The sequence below is a fragment of the Eptatretus burgeri genome, chromosome 4 (genome assembly GCF_056783735.1).
Source record: "Eptatretus burgeri isolate ZD-2024b chromosome 4, Ebu_testis_v1, whole genome shotgun sequence".
Classification (NCBI taxonomy): Eukaryota; Metazoa; Chordata; class Myxini; order Myxiniformes; family Myxinidae; genus Eptatretus; species Eptatretus burgeri.
Genome location: NC_140964.1, coordinates 6275094 through 6293209, shown reverse-complemented (window position 1 = coordinate 6293209; position 18116 = coordinate 6275094). Strand labels below are relative to the sequence as shown.

The window sequence follows — 18116 nt, the reverse complement described above, 5'->3', positions numbered from 1 at the left end:
AATGTTCTATATTATTTATATTTTGGTGAAAATAAAATTCTGCACGTAATCTGGCCACAGCAAGGGCCTCAAAAACAGTTAAAACATTGTAATCAGCATCAGGGTTTGCAAGAAGTTTAGCTTTCCTTGTTTTATAGATTGCTAATTTCCCTTCAGCTATTATAAAATTGTTGAGAGCAGATTCAACATGACTTTTGGAATTTAACGGTAATCCAATAAACCAAAAATAAAAGTACATAAAGAAAATACAATTTTCATACGACAGCACAATTGTGAAAAAAAAAAAAATAGTGGGGTCAGTCTTGCACAGTCAATATAGGCATGAAATAAATCTTCAGAAGCCATACAAAAGGGGCATGAAACAGAATTTAAAACATTAAAATGATGTAATAAAACATTCATAGGTAAAATCATATGGACAATTCTCCAAGAAATATCACCAATCCGTTTTACAATCAGTTGGACATGCATGGCAGCCCATTGTGGGCACAGGGGGGACCCCGGAGGCAACATCCCCTTCCATCGGGATACAAAACTATCTTTGCACACGATAGGATGCCGAAAAGTGACACAAAGGTGGTACAGGCACTTTTTAGCAACACGAGGAAGTGGAGAGGAAGACAGGATCACAGTTTCTCTGAATGCCAGTGATGTTATACGTAGCTGTAGAAAGAAGGGAACATGGATTGCAGGATCAGCGTTATTGGTATCAAAATGGAGTCCCAAACTTTTAGAGGTACGCAGAACCTCCTGAATGAGCTGGAAGACAGTTCTTCAAGAGCGCATTCCAACGGTAGTCATAATGTGCCCGACTGAGCGCCATGTTTTGCTCTTGTTCCGCAGATCTCGTATGAGATGTATGCCAGAGTTTTCAAGCATTGTATGCAAGCACGTGATCGAGGTATGTTAGGAAAAAGCGCATTGTAGAAGATAGGCTCGTCGAGAAAGTTGATGTTTCGTGAGCCATATCTCGGTGCACTACAAGAGGCTGCCAGGCTTGCAACAGGTTTTCGAAAAACAAAGGCAATGGAGAGATGTCCACATGCTGCAAGTCCATGAGAAAAAGTTCCTGATTGAAGTCGAGCATGCCAGCCATTTTCAGAAAATGGTTATCAGTGGGGTGCCATGGCAGTGATGCAGAAAAAAGAAAGCGGTGGACAGTGGCGACTCAAAATCCAATCAGTCGGCTGAGAATGTCAATAAGACCATGGCCACCATCTGCCAATGGAAGGTAAAGGACTTCAGGCTTGACCCAATGTTTGCTACCCCAGAAAAAAAATCAAGCAGATGTTTCTGGATTGTCAGCAACAGTGCTTCAGGAGGGAGCAAGGCAATCATTTTGTGCCACAAGGAAGCCAACAGGTTATTGATCACGAGGGCACGACCTCTGTACGACAAGGTAAGTAATATTGTTACGAATCTGGAAGCCATGAGCACTCAACATACAGGTCCTATAGCTCAGTTATTTTGATAAGTAAATGTGGATAGATAGCTCCCTTTCCCTTGTTTAATGGGTAATTAAATGTTCATGCGCTGCGGAGTTATTTTGATAGTCAGAGTTTTCTTTTATTTTAAATCAACTATAACTACAACAACAGCAGCAGCATCACCCTCACCTTCACCTCACTTCCTCACACCGACGCCATGGCCTACGTGCGTGTCGGCACGTACAAGGGTGGAGTCCAATGTGCCAGGCGGGGTTTCTTTGGGGCATTGGCATCTTGGATTTCGCTCCAAATACGGGCATAGCGCCCCTCTCAGCCAATCGAAGGGGTGCGAGCGAGATTGCCGTCGGGCAGCCAATGAGAGAGGGCCATGGCTGAACGGACGATGCGGGAGAGAAAGAAAGAAAAGGAGAGCCAAAGATAAGTGCGGAGATCTGCTGGAAAAGAGGAGAGTTTTGGTTGTCGGGATGAGTGCTGAGCGGAGCTCTGGACTTTGATCGCTCTCGCTGGCGCCTGGTTCTTCGGGCCGTTTCCTCGAGCGCGTGTTCTGGGCTTTGCTCGTCCCGTCGCTGGCGCCTGGTTCTGCGAACCGCATCTCAACGCTGGCCTGGTTTGCTCGTGTCAGCCAAACCACATGAGGTGGACAGGTCCATGTCCTTCTAGGTATGCGTGTGTGTGTGTGTGTGTGTGTGTGTGTGTGTGTGTGTGTCTGTAGATGGGCCCGTCTTTAAGTAGTAAATTGTTAAGTGCCTTCGCTGTACATTACTTGCCTTGCATATCTTATTAGTCGTGATAAATCTGCCCTTACGTGCTTCCCTCCTTCTTCCCCACCTACTGTTAATAAATACCCTATTTGTTAAATGTATCAGCTCGTTTTTGTGTTTCTTTTATTGGTTTAACGTGGTGCATGTTGGGAGAATTAAAGAAGGCCGTTGTTGGCGTAGTGGTGTGCATTTGGGACCGACGGAAGCTCGGTGACCATCCGCTCGGGTCACGCATGGGTCGAGCGCGCATACGGCTCGTCCCGTACGAGTGCCGTCGAGGGTGTGAATTCCCCGGTAGCTTTGTCCGTGTGGGTAATTAGGTATATTGAAGTTTGGCAATTAACTGTACCCCACGCGGTCAAATTATTGGCGATTCACGATCCAGTAAGGGACCCGTACCCTCGGAGTTTTCCGAAAGGTACGATCTAGATTCTGGGTGTTCGGTAGAGTCGACCCTAATGCTCCACCTAGCGGTCGTGCTCGTAGTCGATACCCGGCCAGCAACAATATTTCTCTCCACTTCTCTCGTCTATTATCAATTTTTTTTAACTGTATTTAACCAGTTCTGAGCCATAAAAGCTGGGGTGCCAATGTACACACCGAGACAGCGGATGCCTTCCTTCTCCCACTGCAAGTTTCTGGGAAGATGAGGCAAACCAAAAGCTGGGGTATGGCCAATCCATAGAGCCTTACATTTGTTTCAATTTATTATAGTTGTGCAAGCCGAAAAGAAGTTTTCCAAGTCATTTCAAAACATGGTGACATCACTATGAAGCACCGCAACACACACATCATCATCATATGCTGAGATAACAATTGGTCTTTCATTTGGCATCACAGGAAAACTTGGCAAACTGCCATGAAGGCAAATTAGGAGGGTTCAATACAGAGGGAGTAGAAAATGCCCGATAATGGACACCCTTGACGGACTCCTCTTCCAACCATCAATGGTGCATATAGGCTATTATTAACTTTAATGATGCTAAAAACATGATTATTCAACAATGAGACATGAGATATAAAAGTTGCTCCAAAACCCAACTGTTTTAAGGTGTAAAATACATATTCATGGCAAATAGAATCGAAAGCTTTCTCTTGGTCAAGTAAAAACAAGCCAGCATTCTGCTTTTGAAGAGCACAGACATCCCACAGACAAATTTAAAAAATATTATCATGAACAGACCAGTTTGGAATACAAAAAGATTGATCAAAATGAATTAAAAAGCTAAGAAAAGGCTATATACGATTTACAAGGGCCATGGAGAAGATTTTGTAATCCACACAAAGCAGAGAAATAGGCCTCCAATTCTGCAAGGTCTGGAGATCTCCTTTCTTCGGGATAAGGCACACGACTGCACGGCGACAACTTAAAGGTAACGAACCATCTTGTAAACTAAACTAAAAAATATCTAAAAGTGTTGGTCCAAGCAAATCCCAGAATGTTTTATAAAATTCAACAGGTAAACCATCAAAGCCAGGTGCTTTATGATCATGAAGGTCATTAAGAGCTATTAAAAGTTCATCTACAGTAAGATCTTGTTCTAAAGAGTGTTGTTGTGATTCTTCCAATTGTGGTCGATTTTGGGTAAAATCAGACATTGCTCGCTCATTACTTTTCTTTGTGGTAAAAACATTATTGTAAAAATCCTGAAAAAAACACTTCAACTGAGCATCGACTTCAATCATTTGTCCATCACTTGAACGTAAGCTTAACAGCAAAGTATAAGACTTTGTAGTTTTTTCAAATTTAAAAAAGTCTTTGCAGCAAGTTTCTGAAGTCGACAGGCCTTTCAGTCTAAGTCGGGTTTGCACACCGAGAGCATCTTCTTTAATTAAACAATTCAATAGGGCTTGTTTCTCATAAAGCCGCCGGCATCGTACATCCTTATCAATATTAATCGTGCTATCTTGTAAGTTAAGGATTTCTTTCTTTAAAATACTTATCCTAGCTTGCTTTACATTAGTGAAGATATTCCTATATTGCTGACAGAAGACTCGGATTTGTGTTTTTATATAATCCCACCATTGACTAAAATTTGTGAAATCGTTCCGTGATTCTAGAATTCGAAGCCAATTTTTTTTAAAAGATCATTTAAAAAAGGAATCATTTAAAAGAGAGGTGTTAAAAGACCAATAAGAAGTATTCCTCTGAGGACAAGGAAAAGAAAGATGCATTTTTATTTTAAAAAATGATCAGAAAAGCCAGAGGAAGTGATGTCAGTAAAACTTACACGGTTAAAAAAGAGAGACTAATGTAATATTTATCAAGCCTTGTAAGTGACGAGTTATTTAACAAGCAACGACACCAAGTAAATTGTTGGACGTTCCCCTGCTGTTGTCGCCAAACATCACCAATATCATGTTGTAACAAGAGTGTGGACAAAGGACCAGTACTAGCTGTGTGAGGTTCAGGGCTGTTCCGATCTCTGACTGGATCTAACGTACAATTAAAATCACCACCTAAACACGATAGGGTATTGGGGTGAGATGATTAAGGAAAGTAAAGGATTCAGTGAAGAAAGCTGTCCTGACTGTACTGTCACTTGGGGCATAAACATTGACAATTAAAATCTGCTGGCAGTTATATATAAAATCAATTTCAGCTAAATATCCAAAAACAATTTCTTCAAAAACAAGAGAGGAGATGGGAAGATGTGCAGAGATATAAAAAGCAATACCGGCACTCACGGAGGCCGTGTTACTAAAAAATCAAGTTCCTTTCAACTTCAGCCTGCCATGCAACTCGCAGTCACCCGAGTTTCTTGTAAAAGAAGAATATCTACCTTTACATTATTAATTAGCGGCATCGTTTGGACTTTACGTAAAGGATTACGTCCTCCGTTTATGTTTAAACTTGCTATAATCATAATCAAGAAGTTTTTATGCAATCAAGTGCTTCCTTGCTTTAAGAATATATTTTTTCAGTCTCTTACAAGATGCGCTGGAAATGGCAGCAGCTTCTGGGTTCTTAATCATTTGTGGTTTCTGGACAAAGTCATGTAAGTTGGGGAAAAAATAATTTTGATCTACTCGGTTCCTACGAGTAGTTTTTTTGTCCAAAAAAATCTAAGATATCGGAAATAGAAATTGCAGTATCATCAAGATGACTATCTGGAGGGAGCTCCTCGCAAAAAGCACTCGACGTCAGAGAGATGCACGGGTCTGAATCATTGTCCTCGTTTTCCTCAGGGCCTTCGCCCATTTGCACAATCTCCATGGTTAACTCAGGAGGAGGGACTAAAGATGTAAGAGGAACACTTTCAGTGGTTACATCCTTGGGTGTGTCATTAACGATAGTGATGGCAATGTCGTTATCTTTAACAGGAGCACTACAAGGCTGAGATGACACGGAGAGTATGGAGGGGGTAAGTCCAGTCTGGGGGGGACTGGTAGTAATAGTTGGAGGTTGCAAACCAGGGAGGGGAAGGAGGGGGGAGGAGCAGGGAAGGAAGGAAGAAGAAGAAGACGCAGGAGGGGCAAGTGGAGGGGGAGGGAGGGAAGAGCAAAGGGGAGGAGGAAGAGGAGGAGGAGGAGGAAGGGAAGAAAGAGGTGGAGGGTGGAGGGTAACATTCGCGTCGTTACATAACATTTTAGAGGTACCAGGTGATTCAGAAGAGGAACCAACTATTGGTGAAACCGAAGCACATGGGGCCTGTGTTGTGGGGCAAGTCCCCGCAACCACCTGTGCAAAGGAGCGAAGAGCCGCTGAAGCAGCGAGGATTTTCGATCCAGGCTCAGCGGTGCTTTGAGAATGGGAAAGAGATTATTTGGTGCTTATTTTAATCAGAGTAGGAGCAGGTGCTTCATGGGAAGCTTCTGCTTCTGTAAAGGGAGCAGTATCTGGGACAGGGAGTTGTTGGGATGAGGAGCCTTCATTACCAGTTTTATTCGGCATGTCTTTGGGGCACGATCTTTTTACACGGCCGAATTCACCACAACCATAACACATAAGGGTTTCTGTGTTCGCATATCCCATACAAGTATGTCCCTCAATTTTAAAGGGAAGGATTGCCTGGAACCCTGAAACACCTGGTGGTAAGATCATATTATAAACAATCCGACGAAATGACATGATGTGTTTAAAATTATCATTCCGACTACGAAACGGAATCATCCTTAAGGCCGGGTCACACCTTGACGTTTTAGCCAACGTATGCCGATTTTTGAATTTTTTTTCTAAAACGCTGGCACACGTTGAATACGTTATGGGTAAGTTTTGATAACATTGAGAGCACGCTGAAAAACACTGCCATACGTCGTTGTACGTTGGCTTCAAACGTTGAACTTTTTGGTTGTCTTCAAATTTTTTCATGCTTGAAATTTCACGACGTATGCCGGCGTATGACTCACACGTTCTGCTACGCTGGCCACAAGTTGTATGCACGGTCTGCGATCGTTGACAGACGTCAACACATGCTACTTGTAAGTTAATCATAAGTTGAGACACGCCGAGGTAATGTTTAGCGTATCCGAAACTTATTTCTAACCTATGATTAACGTGTTGTTGGCACGTTACGTGATCGTTGCCACACATCGACAGACGTTACTTTTAAGTTACTCATAGGCTGAAAGACGTCGGTATAATGGATCGTCCTTGCGTCAGCATCCACGGCCACGGCCAGGACACTTATTTGCAGCATTCTTCAAACTTTTCTTCGGCATGACGAGGATGTTCACACTTCGATGTCTAGCTTGGCTATGATTCCAATTGTCCATCGGCAGCGTCTATTTAAAATAGTCGAGTTTGAGCGTTTTAACACGTTCAGAAGAAACGCTTCAAATTTCAAAACCCCAGCGTCAAAAAACAAAGGCGAGTGACAGCAATTTAAATCGTTCATTGTAAACAATGAAAATAGCTGAGTGGTACCGTTTAAAAGTCGTTGAGTGTAAAAAAAAAAAATCCAATTGTTGAGCGCAAGCGTCTACTTTCAATAGTGGCGTTTGAGCGATTTAGCACGTTCAATAGAAACGATTAAAATTTCCGAGCGCCAGCGTCAAAAAACAAAGGTGAGTGACAGCAATTTAAATCGTTCATTGTAAATAATGAAAATAGTTGAGTGGTACCGTTTAAAAGTCGTTGAGTGTAAAAAAATCCAATTGTTGAGCGCAAGCGTCTACTTTCAATCGTGGAGATGCAGCCATTTAAATCGTTGAGTTTATCATTTAAATCGTTAAATCGTTAAACGCAAGGACGATCCATCACAACCCACACCCTCCCCCTCACACTCACCTACTACTGCCAACATGAACAAACTACTACTAATACTAATACTAATACTAATACTAATACTGATACTGTTACTGTTACTGCTGACATGGACATCGACTCAAAAAGGACTCGAAAACACTGTTGGGTTCCCCTTTTATGAGCAGCATTTTTATATACCAATTCCCAAAACCGCTGGGAACACGTCTTTATATGGCAGTTGTAAGCTCGAAACACGTTAATTTATTTTTTTTGTCGACCGGAAGACGTCATTGGAATACGTCTACATACGTCGATGTGTGTTGGGACTACGTAAAGAATTGGTTCAAAGCACGTCAAACATAAGTGAGAAATAAGTTTCGCGTAAAAAAGATATTACCGCGACGTGTTTCGACTTATGAGTAGCTTATAAGTAGCGTTTGTGGACGTGTGTAAGCGTCCACATATCGTGTGTACAACTTATCCCCATCGCATACGGAACGTGTGTCATACGCCGAGTACGTCGTAAAATTTTGAACATGTTTAAAATTTCTTGACGTACTCTACTTACTACGACGTATGATAGCGTACTTTAGCGTTCTACTCACGTATACCAAACTTACTCATACCGTATTTGACGTGCCCCCAACGTTTTAGACACATTTTTCTTAGGTCGGCATACGCTGGCAAGATCGCCATGGTGTGACCGCGATGTTGTCACTTCCATTTCTATGGCAGTTATGATTCGAATCGTTGTGCGTCAGCCTTTTAATAGGCTACGTCACGACATCGTCGGCGATGCGTGCAACGCGCTATGCCGAAGTTAGACTATCGTTGGGCATAGGTTGTGTAGGCCAACAACAGGTTCAGCATTCGTTGGTATAAGTTATTGATAACACAACGAAACGTTCTGTGTCCATTACTAATATGTTATGCATACGACCAACTCGTTATGAATACGTCCGAATCTTAAAAAAAAAACATCAAAAGTTCAACGTCAGTCAGCGTTTTATATACATTTTAATACGTTGCCATCGCTGGCTAAAACGTCAAGGTGTGACCGGGCCTTTAGTGAGGAAAACCGAACCGTATCGTTTTAGCTGGGATACAATTTGATCACATTTAACGAAAGGTGGTAAAATTTGAGATCACAACTTTTTTTGTGGGAGTATCCAAAGGGTTAAATGGAACATAAATATCGGGATCAGAGAAAAGTCCGCGCTCGACGACTTAAGCAAACATCGGCACTTCAGAAACGAAAAAAAACAATTTTTTGTTCATACGGGAAACCGCCTTAACATTCTCAATCCCGATCTCACCGACAACAACAATTAATTTCTCCATGTCGATCTCAGATGGTGTCAGAACATTTGGTGTCAGAAGCGGGATTCGGACCTGGGGAGCGACTAGTGCACCCAAAAGTTATGAGCATAATAGGGTGAAAATTTTAGTTCATTATTTGTGCAGACGATTGCGGACCAAGGCGAGCTGGTCCAGGTGGGCTCAGTGGAAAAGGGAAAAGCTGCACCCATAGCAATCAATGCTCCCCACCCCACCCTCATCTCCAGAAAAATGCAGCACCCCAAGGAAATGGACAGAGTCCAAAATGGTTCCTCCTCCCCTGGTGCATTTTTCTTGTGTAATATCCTGTGCTCACTCCAGCCTCCATTTCCATCATGGCCTGCTAAAACACCACCACCTCATTTCACCATCCCCATTTCCCAAACACAGGGATGGCTACAAGGGGTTGTTACGAACAGGGAATCTTACCCATAACCCTTTGCTAATTATCATGATGCCCCACCCTCTGTATGGGGTGAGGAATAAAAATACACCTTCGCACAACAGGTTCCCTGACTTAAAGTGACGTCATTGTCGCTCCAAACCGCGTCACACGGCCCATGCTAACCAATGTATTGTTTTCTCAGATAAAGTCATTTGAAATACCCCCACAAACATAACACAGCCCCCCCCCCATCCCTGAAACGCAGCTCCTGCAAGGTTCATTGCAGGGGTTACCATACCAGCCTTCATTCTTACAGATTCACACTCAATTAGCGAAACAAAATAAATCAGGAGGGGCTGTGGGACGTGAGCTTGAGCAACTTTACCTCTTCTCCTTGCTCAACTACCCACTCAACTCAACATTTCAAATATTTACAAGCTTCCTTCCTCTTGCTCTGATGTCCTGGGGCGGGTGGAAAAGGAGTTCAAAAAAACCAAACGCAAATCTACTCTTGAAGACGCACGCAACCGCACCTGACAATTTCATTAACTATTTACATCCCCCCAATCTCTGACTACGTCCCCCGGTAGATGCCACGATGCTTCGCATTGCCCATGGAGCCAAGCCAATTTACATCCTCAAATTTAGCAGGCTCTACCTATATTCCCACACCCACACAACACCAATAGTTCCATTCACTCCTTATCGCCCTCGCAAGACCATGGAATCATTTCTTATTTATTTTACTCTTTCTTTCTCTCCAGTTCATCCTTAACTCGTCAGTGGGGAGATTTATTGCACAAAGATGGTGGAGGCGCTTCAGGCTGTGGTGCCACAGTTCCAAAAACAAGTCACGTGACCTCACGATTTCTTTGCCTCCCCTTTTAACTTCCCGGACCCAAGCAGCCCAACAGCACTTTCGCTGTACGTCCTGCCGGAGAGGATTTCAACACGACTACACCGGCTCTCAAGGCCTCAGGTTCTACCTAACCTCTCCCCGGGTCGCCAAGGGTTTCCCTTGCCAAATGACGGCCAAACAAACTCCCCTCAGAAGGGCTCCCAATTCCAGACACCGCCAGCTGCCGGGACCTAGTTACCGCAGGGGAAGCCACAGTTACCGCTCCTTCAGAGCCCAATCCTTACCCACGGACACTCACACCTTCCCCACCCACAAAACCTCATATGCCATTCTTAGCCCCACTGCCAATCAATTCTCAATTAATAATCAAAATACAGAATACAGCAAACCTTTTTAAACCTACCATTGGCTTGTTTACAGACAAAAGTTTTCACTCTCACACACACCTCTGGGTACAACACAACAACTTTATTACAACAACCACCATTCATTCCCCTTTTAATTACTTTACTCACCTGATCCCATTCCAATTACCCATGTCCAAATTTATGAGCAAGACAGAATGTCAGGACATTAGTTCTCCAGGCACCTCACCCTGAACTTAGGTGGACACAGATTGGTCGGGTCCAAGAGCGTCATCTGCCACACCAATTTTCCACCGTACCCTTACCATCCATCCCGGAGATTCCCAACTCAGGTAGAGGCTCAGTCTATCCCTGTGGACAATCTATGGAGCGGTATTCAGGCCCATCTGAATTTTGAAAACCACATCGGTAATTTATCGGATCGCCACCTCAGATCCTTCCAGAGAGAGGTGAGTTTTGGGCATACACTCTTCCTCCTCCAGGGCCAATAGAGCCAAATGAGGTCTCTGGGGGAAAAAAAATCGGGAGGGTGCACCCGGCTGTCCGATCTCAATTTCATTTGCGAGGAAGCCAAGCCAATTTGCTTCCTCGTGAATTCATGAGCCTTTTCCATACTTTTCTGTAAGTTTTTTGCATAACTTTCCACAGATGCTCCATCTGGTTCCTCTGGCGGCGGTCCCAACCACAAGTCGATGGGGATGAGCATTTCCTAACCAAACATCAGCAAGGTGGGGCTGCACCAGGTGGTCGCATGCTGAGCGGTCCGGTACGCAATCAACACAAAGGGGAGATGCTCATCCCAATCTTCCTGGTGCTTGGAGGTGAAGAGAGTCAATCGAGTCAACTCAACAGGGTTCTGTTGCATCTCTCCACCATCCCATTGGACTGAGGTCTAAGGGGAGTTTTTCTTGTTTTCTATAGTTAGAGGAGCTCACACACCGACTGCAGAAGCTCTGACTCAAAGTTCCTGCCTTGGTCATTGTGCAGCTCCCTAGGTACAACAAATTGGGAGAAGAATCCCTCGACTAGTATACGAGCTCCCAGCTGGGCTTCCTGGTTGGGCATTGGATAGGCCTCTGGCTATTTTGTGAAATAATTCACGCACACCAAAATGTACTTGTTCTCTTGGTGCGTGGGTGTCAGGGGCCTGACCACATCTTACTGCCACCCGCTCAAGTGGTGCTCCCACATTATACATCTGGAGCAGGGCTTTGGGCGTACGTGCAGGTCCTTTCCTACTGCAGCAGAGGTTGCATGATCTCACCCAATTTTGGATGTCCTTGCGCAAATTCGCTCAATAGAACCTCTGCGGCAATTTCACCAATGTTTTGGTCACGCCCAAATGACCCGTTGTCCTAATCCCGTGTGCTTGCTCCATTACCACTTCTTTCAATTTTTCTGCGACCACAATCAACCAGGAAACATCGTCATTCGTTGGGGTTATCCATTTTCTGTACAAATTGCCATCTTTCAAACCCAACATCTGCCACTGAGCCCAATCGGCCTTCACCTGGACCCTGCAAAGAGCAATCTCTTCCCATGGATGACTTTTGTCCTCCTCAAGCCAATGAAAAAAGGGGGCCAAAAACATGATCCCCTTTGACTCTCCTGCCAATTCACGTCGTCCAATTCAGGTGGGGGTTGTGGCAAAGTTCGTCGGGTCACTCTCGCTGCATATAGACTTGCATCAATGTGGTCATGTTCAATTGAATCTTTGGCTTCTTGCCGGTCACAAAATTTACACTGGTGCTGCCAACAGGGTCATCGAGAGAGAGTGTCTGCATTGGCATGTGCTTTGCCAGGCCGGTGTTGCACAACAAAACTGTAATGTTGCAACTTTTCAAGCCACCTGGCAATTTGTCCCTTGGGTTCTTTGAACCGAATGATGGAGCACTGCAAGAAGGCAAAATCTACCCAGATCACAAACTCCCCCCCCCCCATAAAGGTAAGGGTAGCACAATAATTTTGTTCGTGCCGTGATGATGCCTGACTAATACGCAATCACCCTCTCGACTTATTGTTGTAATTGGGACTGCACTACTCCTCTGCCCTCCTGGCTTGCATCCGTGTCCAGGATGTAATTGCCATCGGGGCTTCGACCAGACATTGTTTTAGGTGAGTGACCACCTCGATGCAGCTCTCTGATCAAACAAATTTGGCTCCTTTCTCCGTCAATTTGTGCAAAGGTCTTGCAATTTCTGCGAAATTTGCCAAAAATCTCCTGTAGCAAGAGTAGAAGCTCAAAAATCCTCTGACTTCTCTTACATTTTTAGGGGCAGGTGCTTTTATCGTTGCAAGGTCAGTGGCCATGCTGCTCTCGTTAATCACATGACCCGGGTAAGTCACCTCTCTCCTAAAAAAAAATTGCACTTGCTTGGGTTCAATTTCAACCTGGTTCCCTCTGTCTGTGCCCCCTTCTCCCACACCTGAAACAACTCCCCATGAATGTGCCTCTGAAGAAACCATACCGAGCTTCTCTCCCACCAGGCCCTTCTCGACCAAAATCGGGCCGCCTTGGTGGCAAACCCGGACCACTCTGCAATGGCTCACCTGCTGCAAATTTTCCTTTTGTCAAGCTAGACAGCTGCTGGTTAATCTCTTTTAACATTCAGGCAAGTACCAATTCATCTTGGGTCTCTCCCTGGTCTTGAGCCTCCACCTGTTGCACCGCCACCGCTAGCCTCTCGGGTGCACAGTTCGACCTCCTCAAAAAGGTCAGTATCACTATTCACTCATCCGCCCGGTTCTGCATCGCCAACAGAGCCCGAACCTCGGGATGAGGAAGAGCCATCATAAATCTTTCTAATGCCAGCCTCTCCCACGCCACTGGTGGCAGGTCCTTTTCCGCAATCTGCACAGACCAGTGAATGTCCTGGGCTAGCTCCTGCAATGTCTCACCCGATCTTCATTTGCAATGCATTAGCTGAGCCCGGACCAGGTCGCACCTTGCGTCCGTCCTGAACCTATGGTTCAAGGTGTCGCAAAGGTCCTTACTGGTCAACGTCCCTCATGTGACCACGTTTAATACTTCTGCGGCCTGTCCCCGCAGTGACGCCACCAGATCCCCCCTGCGTTCCCTCTCTCCCCAACCATTGAGCTGGGACATGCACTCAAATTGTGTCAGGAAAGCCTCGAGGGTCCCTGACCCATCATATTGTACGAGGAGGATTGCTTTTCCTGGGGCTCTTTTTCCCGACTCCCCCATGTCTGAATCCATTCCAGGGCCAAAACATCCTCCCAGCTGGTTACTCAATTCCTGAGTCCCTGGTGCCGAATGTGACTTGTGGTGAAGGCCCCCTGGGTCAGTTTGATCTCATCCTCGAGGTCCTTTACAGACCAATCCACCTCTTCGCGTAACCCTTGTTGGATCCGAGCAAGCTCTGCCTTCACAACTTTGTCCCAATCATCCAGCCGCTCCTGCATCATTTGATGTACCTTATTCCTGTCCAAATGCGGCTCCCATGGACCTCCATCTGTTATTACCGGCTCCTGTTCCATCATACGGGCTTGTAAGTGTTCTACCTCTCTTAGCAAACAGCCGCCCTGCCGCTGAACACAACCCCACTCTTCTATTTGCTGACACATCCTGGCATCCACTTGTCCACAATAGTTTTGCAGGTGTCATCTTTTATTTTTTCGATTCTTGTACGTGTTGCCTCAATTTTGTTTTCCAATTCTTCCCTCATTCATATAGCCCGAATTTCACCCTCATCTATTTTTAACACCAATTCTTCCCTTTTTTGATTCAAACTCTTATTCCAACTTCTCTTTCATTTCTCCAAATTGTTTAGTTTCAATTTCATTCTCCAACTCTTCAAACTTATCTTGAAATTTTCCTTCCATTTCCTTTTCAAATTTTACCAATTTGTGTCTCCCATTGCTGTTTCATTTCCTCTCTCACTTCATTCATTTATCTTTTAGTTTCATTCCTGTTAAAATTAATTTGTTTCACAAATTTCTCCATCATTGCCTGAAAAACCATCGTGTCCACCTCCCTGGCTCGGTACCGCAGGAGCAGGGGAGGCTCCTTCCCTACCCTCGGCATCTTCCACCCTCGGCTCGACTTCCTGCTCCACGTCGCTTTCACCTCCTCCCCCCCACCCACCTACCCCCTGAGCTGCTACTTCTCACATCCGCCACATGTACAAGATAGCTCTTTCCAATGTGTGGTTAATTCCTTTCACCCCCCAAAAAAAGAAACACCCCTTTTTTATTTCTAACATGCGGATATTAGCCACGTTCCCCTGTGTGAATCATCAACTATCGAGTGTGGGTGTGGAGGGGGATTCGAAAATCCCACTCCTGACTCCAAATGTCACGTGTTTACGGCCAGTTAAAATCGACCATGCATGGATAGCCAAATGGTTACGGCCGAGGCATTCAAATTTTTCGTGGGAACCTTTCGCACGTGGGAAATGCAAAGCAATGGGAGATTTGCCTGGGGATTTTGTGGGTTCAATCATCCAAACCAAAAAATGGGGGTGGGGGCCCGGGGGCAAGTGGGGCGGGGAATCCAAAGACGGGGGCGGGATAATTACATTTTTGGGCGAGGGTAAGCAAATTGAATGGGACAGGGGTGGGGGATGAGTAGGCGGGGGCAAGCACACCCTGGCCAGTCCATGTCCCTCGAGTGTGTGTGAGTTGGTGAGGGTGGTTGAATGAATGGAATCCATCTGTGACGGGTTTCAGCTAGTGTACAATAATGCAAGAAATGCAACAATAAATAAAATAATTATCAAATGTTCAACAATTATGTACAGGGCAAGGAATCAAGCAAAAGCAAATACAAGGCACCAGGAAACAAATAAATAAAGGCCTCAATGGAGTGCTCCCACACACAGACGTACTCGACAAAGGGGTTGATACAAGACACCCAAAAATCCCACAGAGGCCAGGCTTATCTTTCCGGTGAGCAGGCAAAGGTCCCTTGCAAGCGGAAGGCAGGAAAATGTCCACTGGCCCTTGGCACGAAATGCTCAGTGCCGAACAAATATCTTCAGATGCACCCCTCCGCATCTAACGCCGACCTCCCTTCTGTACCAAAGATTGCAAACGCCAGGCGGTGGAACCAGGGGACAGGCTGAAGCGGGGTGCACGACCAGTAGATAGACATCAAGCGAAGTCAGTGAGGAGAGACACACACACACACACACACACACACACACACACACACACACACACACACACACACACACACACACACACACACACACACACACACACATGCAAGGAGAAATGATGATGCCAGATAAAGCATGGAGGCAGAGCTGAGGGAGAGGGAGACAGAGCCAAGAGAGAGAGAGAGAGAGAGGGGGGGAGGGGGGAAGGGGGCATGACCAGCACAGACTCACCTCTTTTATAACCCCCGATCACGTGACCTTCTCGAACCTTCTTTTTAGTTCGTCACCGTGATCTCCATGGGCCCTAGATTCTCCAACGCCGTTCTCCCAGCTTGATACTCTCAGCACCAAAGCTCCTTCCCCCCCCCTCCCCTGGTGCATTTTTCTTGTGTTATGTCTTGCGCTCACTGCAGCCTCCATTTTCATCATTGCCTGCTACAACAGAGCAAAAGCTCCGTCCTCGTTTCCCAAACACAAAGATGGCTACAAGGGATTGTTACGAACAGGGGATCTTACCCATAATCCATATGCTAATTATCACGCCCCCCCACCCCTTGTATGGGGGGAACAAAAATACACCTTCGCACAACAGGTTCCCTGACTTAAAGTGACGTCATTGTCGCTCCTAACCACGTCACATGGCCCATGCAAAGCTTTGCATTCCTATCTCAGCTAAAGTTATTTGACCTTCCCCCACAAACAACACAACATCAACGGTTGTCTTCACAAAATCACACTTCCTTTGAAAACCTCACCAAAAGGGAATGAAGAAACGAGCAACAAAAGTTTGGTCAATCAAACTCGGTTTTAAAATAAAATTGCATGACAATGGCTTTGCAAAACAATGGGACACTTCAGGACCCCATCTAATCAGGAAAGGTCTCCTTGGTACAGTGGCATAGCTTATTGAGAATGGTGACACCAAGAACAGAATGTATTGTTCCTTCAGTGCTCATGTTACAGGTAAACCATGCAAATGCTTCAAAAGTGCGTATTAATCACCTGTGGGACTGACATGGTGAGCCAGGTGCAAATTAACGTTCCAGGCCCAAAATCTCCTGGCTCAGTGGACAACCATTGTGATGGGGTGAGAGGACCTTCTGAATTCCCACAATTAGCATTCCTCACTTTGCTTTTCCACATCAGTGGAACAAATTTATCCCATGTGAATCTCATTGGTCACTTCTTTGCTTCCCGTTTACCAATTCAGTAAAGGCCCTGTCACACCTTGACGATTTAGCCAACGTATGCCTGACGTATGCAAAATTGGGCTAAAACGCCGGCACGCGTCGAATACGTTATGGGTAAGTTTGTATACGTTAAGAGCACGCTGAAAAACACTGCCATACGTCATAGTACGCTGGCTTTCATCGTTGTACTTTGCGGTTGTACTCAAATTTTAGCATGCTTGAAATTTTACGACGTATGCCGGCATATGACTCGCACGTTCCGCTACGCTGGCCATAAGTTGTAGGCACGTTATGCGATCGTTGACACACGTTACTTGTAAGTTACTCATAAGTCGAAACACGTCGAGGTAATGATTAGCGTACCCGAAACTTATTTATAACCTATGAGTAACGTGCTTTGAACCTATGTGTAAGGTACCTCAAACGCATATTGACGTATATAGACGTATTTGATTGACGCCTTCCGGACGACCACAGAACTTACTGAACGTGTTTTTAATTTACAGCTACCGTATGATGGTATATTGGCAGCGTTTAAAAACAACAAAAAAACAACAATAACTTCCGATATTTCGTCACGTGCCTTTACGGAGCCAAGGAGAAAAAAAAGAAAATGTGCCTCGACGGAGAAAATAAGTTTCGGGTATGCTAAACATTACCTCGACGTGTTTCGACTTATGAGTGACTTACAAGGAACTTGTGTCGACGTGTGTCACCGATCGCATATCGTGCCCACAACTTATTCCCAGCGTAGCGGAACATGTGAGCCATACGGCGAGTATGTCGTAAAATTTTCAGCACGCTTGAAATTTCTCGACGTACTAAACGTACCACAAAATATGACAGCGTACTTCATCGTTTTTCAGCGTGCTCTTAATGTATCCACAAGTTACCCATACCGTAATCGACGTGTGCCAGCGTTTTAGACACATTTTTCATAGGTTGGCATACGCTGGCTAAATCATCAAGGTGTGACTGCGATGTTGACACTTCCAATTCTCAGGCGATTATGATTTAAATCGGCGTGTGGCAGGTTTTTAACAGGCTACACCACGAGTTCGTCGGCGATACGTGCAGCGCGCTATGCCTAAGTTCAACTATCGTTGGGAATAGGTTGTGAACGCCGACAACAGGCTAAGCATTCGTTGGTATAAGTTATCTATGAGACAACGAAACGTTCTGTGCCCGTTACTAATATATTACGCATACGACCAACACGTTATGAATACGACCAAAACTTTAAAAAAACGTCAAAATTTCAGCATACGCCAACGTTTTACATACATTTTTATACGTTGCCATTGCTGGCTAAATCGTCAAGGTGTGACAGCGCCTTAATGAGGATCAATGCTTGTGCTACTCAATGACCAGGAAATTTCTGGACACCATGCCAACTCCTCAATGCCCATTAAAAGCCATTTCTCATTTTCTTTCTGACGATTTTGCCAATTAACCCAAGCTT

At 45.0% G+C, this 18116-nt stretch overlaps 2 protein-coding genes and 1 pseudogene across 2 annotated transcripts in view; all 3 read right to left on the bottom strand.

Moving 5' to 3' along the window:
- The window catches only part of LOC147027395 (uncharacterized), a 6408-nt gene extending 5312 nt beyond the window's left edge, over window positions 1-1096 (bottom strand). Inside the window, 2 exon segments of the mRNA XM_085880232.1 lie at window positions 532-663; window positions 893-1096. Of these exon segments, the coding sequence (XP_085736358.1) occupies window positions 532-663; window positions 893-1096 (336 nt within the window).
- Window positions 1-18116, bottom strand: part of LOC147027393 (disco-interacting protein 2 homolog C-like) — a 220336-nt gene that overhangs the window by 68779 nt on the left and 133441 nt on the right. The window lies entirely within an intron of this gene.
- LOC147027394 (uncharacterized) lies at window positions 9434-18111 on the bottom strand (annotated as a pseudogene).